Genomic DNA, 6,000 nt, shown 5'->3' with positions numbered 1-6,000 from the left:
GGAGACAACAAATGTCTGGCAGAGAGAGGACTTTACTGGGAGTAAAAAGAACCCTGGGCCAGATTTCAGTTTGCATGTAAAAGGGCAGCCCAAGTTGACAGACCTAGGTAAGAAAGAGCTGAAATTTTCATTAAGCCATGCCATCAAATAGAGATAACCTTATCAATAAAGCAACTTAAGTAGCAACAGTGCCTTGTTGGGTTCATAATTGTTTGGTTCAATGACACTGAGAAAGGGTTTTGCACTGCATAACTGCAGTCCAAACACACTCAGCTCACCCTTTTAACCATTGACATATAAGCAGGCCTCTCTCCTTTCCCCACCCAACTAAACTAGGCAAGTCAAACCATATTTTACTACATTACAGGATTCAAGGTATGACTACATTAGGGGTAGAAGATCCAGTAGAGGATGAAAACCCTCTCACACCATTACACCCTAACAATATACTGGCAAAAATAGTCAAGGCTATGCCTAGAAGGGAATAGCTGCCATTTGTAGGAAGCTAGTCAGGCTACTCATGTGAGCTCTGTCAGCAAGAGCTGGAGCTTCACTCTTGCATGGTTGGTATCCCTAAAGCACAATGAATGCAGTGCATGTGACCCATTCATTTATGAAATAAACACATCTAGCAAGGAAGAGGGAAAAGAACAGAAAAAATACTTGCTTACCACAAGTCCTAGCACAAGGGTACGCACTCTCTCCCCAATCTCTGGTGAAATGTCATTGCCAAACTGCTGTAAGGTTGTAAGAAATCTCTTCAGTTTGCTGAGCTGCCTAGCTCCACAAGCTGGCGGTAACTGCTGGTTAGCCAGAGAAGAGGAAGAGGAAGAGGATGGCCCATTGCTAAAGCCATTAGGAGGAGATGGAGCTCCATTTAACGCTGTTGGTGAATGGCTAGTGCCATTGGTTACTGAAAGAAAAAGAGACAGAGGATAAAATAAAGATTGGGGTTGGGGAAGAGACAGAAAGAAAAAGGAGACAGAGGGGAAAATCCATCAGCTTATGTTTTCTGTACTTGACCTCAGAATTAATTAAGTTGCACAATCAAAGATAATTAGCCTTTAGACAGAGTGACAGTCTGCAGTTTATATCTATTTCCCAGTAGCTGGTGCTGAATGTTGTAAGGACTGGAAATAACAGCAGCAGACTCTCACACAGCCCCTTTAAAATGCTCCTGGACCTGAAAAGCACCATTTGAATACCAGCCTTTTGTCAGAGGACTTTAAAAAGAGAGAGAGGGAAATGGAAAGAGAAAAAGCATGAGTGCATGTATGATTGAAGACCAAAAAAAAAAAATTGCTCTTTGGGGTAGAAAAAAACATGCAGACATATTTCATGAAGCCTCAGTTTATCTCTGAATATTTTTACTTGTGTTTTGTACACACAACTGACAGCTGTGTTTATAAAACAGGACTTTCACGTTTTAACCTTACACCACCCAATCAGAAGGTTATTTTTTCCAATACAGATTCCCTAGCTGCTAACATATGGAGCACACAAAGTTGTCTGTGCAGGTACAAATGCTGCCAAGGCTCTGTATCATGAAGCCTTGCAGCAAGGGCAGCAAGCTAGACTTCAGAAGACTTCTCAGAGATCATGAGCAAATCTCTCTGCTTTCACGTGCCAGCACCTTATCTCTGAAAAGGATAAGAAAGCATTTCCCTCCTGTTGCAAGGTTGCTTTGAGAATAACTATTTATTACTGAAGTACTAAGCATTCAAAATTTATGGCAATAAGATGCATGTAAACTCAAGACAACAGAGAGTTTTTGGCAGTGATTTCAGTTTGATTCTTATCCACTCTCTAGAAAAGAGCAGAGAATCAAACTGAGGACATCCTCTTCCACTCAGGTTAGCATGAACAGCAACACTTAAAACACACACCATTGAGGCTGAGTCTGATTTGCTAGAATGACAGCAAACAGCAAGAAAAAGGGTGACTCCCCTAGAAGTACAAGTGTACCAGTGCACTGGCAGGTGTGGGCATGCAGCATGTGACTGGAGAAATTTTATGGGTTTTTTTTTGTTTGTTTGTTTTTTGTTTTTTTTTTTTTGGAATCATTCAGAACCAATCAAAAAAATCAGGAAATCAGGAGCTTGTCTACAATCAACAATGCATAGGAGTATCAGTTTAACTTGTTTACTATTTAAAAACACAACCAGGGCAAGCTAGCAACTTCAAATACTTTCAATATTTCTCAATGATCAGCCTCTCTGAAGCCAAACATCCCATTCTCATCTCATTTTCTTCATGGATTGTCCTTATCTCTAGCCAGCAAGTCCTTTTTTCAGGTTGGACACATACTACTAGATAGAAATCCCTACCTATTACTATATTTAAATCACTGCCACAAACCTTTGAAGGAATTTTTGTTGCCCTAGTCACTGCTTTCCAGGGGAATTACAGAAAACGCTATGTGAATTGTTATCTAGCCTCTGTTTGTGTTTTCTCCTAGTTTTTGATTGCCTATTCTGGCTGCATGGGCTAGTGACAACAAGGATTGGTAAATGCAGAAATAGGAAGAAGCTGGCCTCAGCAAGTTCAGCTCCCTGTGAGGCTGCAGGCCACGCTGAGTGCTGCACTGGGGTGAGGTATCTGAGTAAACAAATATGCTGTGATTGCAAGGAACTCACATAGCCAGAAGTCATCCTACCAGAAACTTAGAAAATGAGGACTGGAAAGAATAGCAACATGTCCTGCTGATCTACCCTGACACCACCCACCACCCATAAAGAGCTGCTCTAGGCAGAGGGTGCTGGGGTTGATCAAGAAAGCAGAGAAGTGTGGAATTCATCACCTAGGATAGATACAGGGAGAAGAGAGGCTGATAAAGATTCCTCCCACAACAAAAGAAATAATTAAATAGCCCCGTGATTTCAGTGCTTTCCTTATAATATCTGAATTTGCCAACTGGCAAAGTTGTGCATAATTTCTAAAGCAAAACCATGTTGCTAAGCCAAAAGAATTTAGCATTTAAAATTTCAAACTACAACACGTCAAGAATTTTTAATCATCTAAACCAAAGAAAACAAAGATATTCTAGACCAGAAAACGAGTCAGATCTTTCTGGCCTACAGGCATTCCCACTGTAGTAATAATAAATGCAACAGACACTCTGATAAAAGTGTCTGTGTATTGTACAAGCTGGAACAGCTAAGGCCAACCTCCAAAATCTGACAGGGTGAAAAGCAATTAAAATCAGGGTTTTTTAGACTTTTAGTCTTCAAATAAGGAGCCCCAAAATCAAGCTGTGGTTCACACACCTTCTGAAGTGCTGAACTCAATCAAATAAACATCCAGAAGCCTTGTGAGGATTAAAGAACATTGTCATATTCCTTTTATGATTGTCAAAGATCATCCTGAACTGCTGGCAGGGCATCACATTGGAAAGCTTAAGGTGCAAGAACCTGATCCTGCAAAAACCTAGAAGCAATTTAACTTCAGACTGAAGCAGCTCCAGTGTGAAGCTCCATCCAGGATGATTCAGGTGCTGTAGTTAAGCAAAACAGACAAATTTTTTGCAGGATCAGGGTCACTGGGTTAAATGTGAGTTTATGTGAATAGCTGGCACAAACCCTCCTCACTGTTTAAGTTCAATATAAATTGTCAGGACAGGGTTCCCTGGGATAAGTAGTACAAAGGCCTCCAGCTGGCCTTCTGCACAGAGGTGAATTTTAAATAAGGCATTTAACAGAGAGAAAGGGACTAAAACAGACTTAGGCAAGACAAATAGAAGATGCAGCCTTCATTCTGTTTAGGCATATGTATTCTACTGTTCTAAAGATGTTTTATTTAAAACGTGAAATGTAAACACATTCTCATGTTTATACTATTACAAGGCAGCATAAAAGAGACCCAAAAATTTGCAGCTAAATCTTACTATGAGAAATGTGGATCATTTCATGGCTGTGAAAAGAATAGTCCAGACAACGTGCCAGATTCAAATCTCAGTTACACTGATATGAATGCAGCATACATCAAGACTAGTAGAGTTTGTTATATGTTTACATCAATAAGCTGAGACAAAGATGCAGCCTTAAGTGATTTAGGGAAGTGGTAACAGACTAGAAACCTCTAGATAAAAATTATGAGAGGACTTTAATTTTGGTTTTATATCAATATTAACAAGACATTATATAGCACTGAAATCAGAATTCTTCACTGAAACATAAACAGAAGGAAGATTAGTATTTTTTCATTATGCATTATCTCCACTTTAAAAACAAAGAACAAACAAACTCCCTGAAGTTTCTATACTAAAGGGAATGGGATCATTTAAACAACATAATGGCATGTAAGAGAAGAAGATTTTCTGTCCTTCTCACAAGAGGGCTAACCTGACCATTAAGTACATGGGAAGTCAGTGCTCACTGTTCTTTGACACTGTGACCAAGTGGTCAATGAAATAATAACACAACTCTGAGCTGAATGTCTTAATACCTTAAAGATGCATTAATCTGTTGTGAACTTTGTTTTGCACAATTATTTTATACCACTACAATCAAATGTTGCTCCTGCCACTTCACGCACATTTTCCTTCACCTATTTTGGTTTCTGACATACAGAATAGAAATAAGATGGAAGAAAAGTAAGAAAATAAGACTAATTACACGTTGTGGGCGTAAATGAACTGGTTCTTGGAGCTCCTTGGGTAGTGGGAGGAGGTGGCATGGTTGGAGGCGTCAGCCTGGATTGTGTCTTCACATCCACAGGTGAGTCTGGCATTGTGGAATGCTTCTCAGTGCGATCTGCAACACACACCACAGGAACACACTGGTTTATTTCCCCGAGCACACCCCCTCTGACAAAAACTTAAAAGCTAATGCAAGAAGTGAGCCCTTTCAGCATCTGATGTGAAAGATTACACCTGATTATCTACTCCAGTGTGCTCTTCCCAAATTGTATCATCTAAACCTTACTTAAGGAGGTGCAACACAGATGGTAAGACCTCATTTGCAGCAGTGCTGCATTATCTTTTGTTTTTATTTCTAGCATGTGCAGATGCTACCTCCCAAGCACTCCTAGAGCTGCAACAACGCCACCTCCCTTCAAGGTTCACATGCTAGCCAGGAGGAAAAAACAGATGCAGGAGCAGGAAGATAATAAATCCCCCTATGACATCTCTTCCAGAACTAAAACCTGAAGCTCTTTAATGCAGGTGAGATATTGTGTGGAATATTGCCTGAAACAAGGTCTCTTCATGTCTCTTCTATGTATCACCTGCTGCCCTCTCCATTGCTTCTCCTTGTAATCCTATGTTAAACTTATGCTAAATACACACACCCCCTGGATCACCTTACCACAGTGCCCCTGGCTATTCTTATATTCACCAAAAAAATAAACACAACATGCCAAAATGGTATGTCAATCATCTCATATACATACAATTATTTTCAAATAAACATGGAAGTTTGCACCATCACATATTAAGAACAACTTGCAATGCTCAAAACCTGCAAGATAAGCAGGAACATACCTCCCCAAGAAAACAAAACAAACATAAGGCAAAACTAGGAAAAAACTTAACACTTCTCTTGCAACTGAAGATCTAAATATACAACACACGATGTAAAAGCTACAGAAGTGCACTTTTTCCCAACATCTTTTTGAATGACACTACCTTAAGTTGTTTTTTTAAACCATCCAAGCCCATATGTTTCATTTATTAAGAATGGGCAAAACACAGCAAAATTTACCAGCTGAAGGCAAAATTAAGGCTTTCTCACTCCTGCGAGGAGTTTAGCAAACCATCTTGAAAAAAGATGAGTACAATGATGCTTAGCTTCTAATGGGAATAAGTAAAATTCTTCAGTCCTTTCTTTGGGGAGTTGGGGCTATTTACTTATACACAGCCCAAGAGAAGTCTTCCTGAGCTCCACAAAACTATTCTGTAAGCAAGTAGGTGTTGCTGCTAATGGACAAGCATGTAAGTCTGTGGTTTTAATTCAAAGCATGTCACATTCTATAAATTCTGTCACTTCACTTTGTGACACAATT

The 6,000-nt window shown here is 39.7% G+C and overlaps 1 protein-coding gene across 7 annotated transcripts in view; it reads right to left on the bottom strand.

Moving 5' to 3' along the window:
* Positions 1 to 6,000, bottom strand: part of RUNX1T1 (RUNX1 partner transcriptional co-repressor 1) — a 116,000-nt gene that overhangs the window by 47,083 nt on the left and 62,917 nt on the right. For 6 of the 7 annotated variants that reach the window (XM_014276043.2, XM_005479517.3, XM_074555223.1 and 3 more), the window contains 2 exons: positions 4,614 to 4,751; positions 672 to 913 (listed from right to left, as the gene is read on the bottom strand). In XM_014276043.2, the coding sequence (XP_014131518.1) occupies positions 672 to 913; positions 4,614 to 4,751 (380 nt within the window). The remainder of the gene's footprint in view (positions 1 to 671; positions 914 to 4,613; positions 4,752 to 6,000) is intronic. The other variant, XM_074555232.1, reaches the window with a different exon arrangement.

Source organism: Zonotrichia albicollis, chromosome 1 (assembly GCF_047830755.1).
Source record: "Zonotrichia albicollis isolate bZonAlb1 chromosome 1, bZonAlb1.hap1, whole genome shotgun sequence".
NCBI lineage: Eukaryota > Metazoa > Chordata > Aves > Passeriformes > Passerellidae > Zonotrichia > Zonotrichia albicollis.
This window is presented reverse-complemented; position numbering and strand designations above follow the sequence as displayed.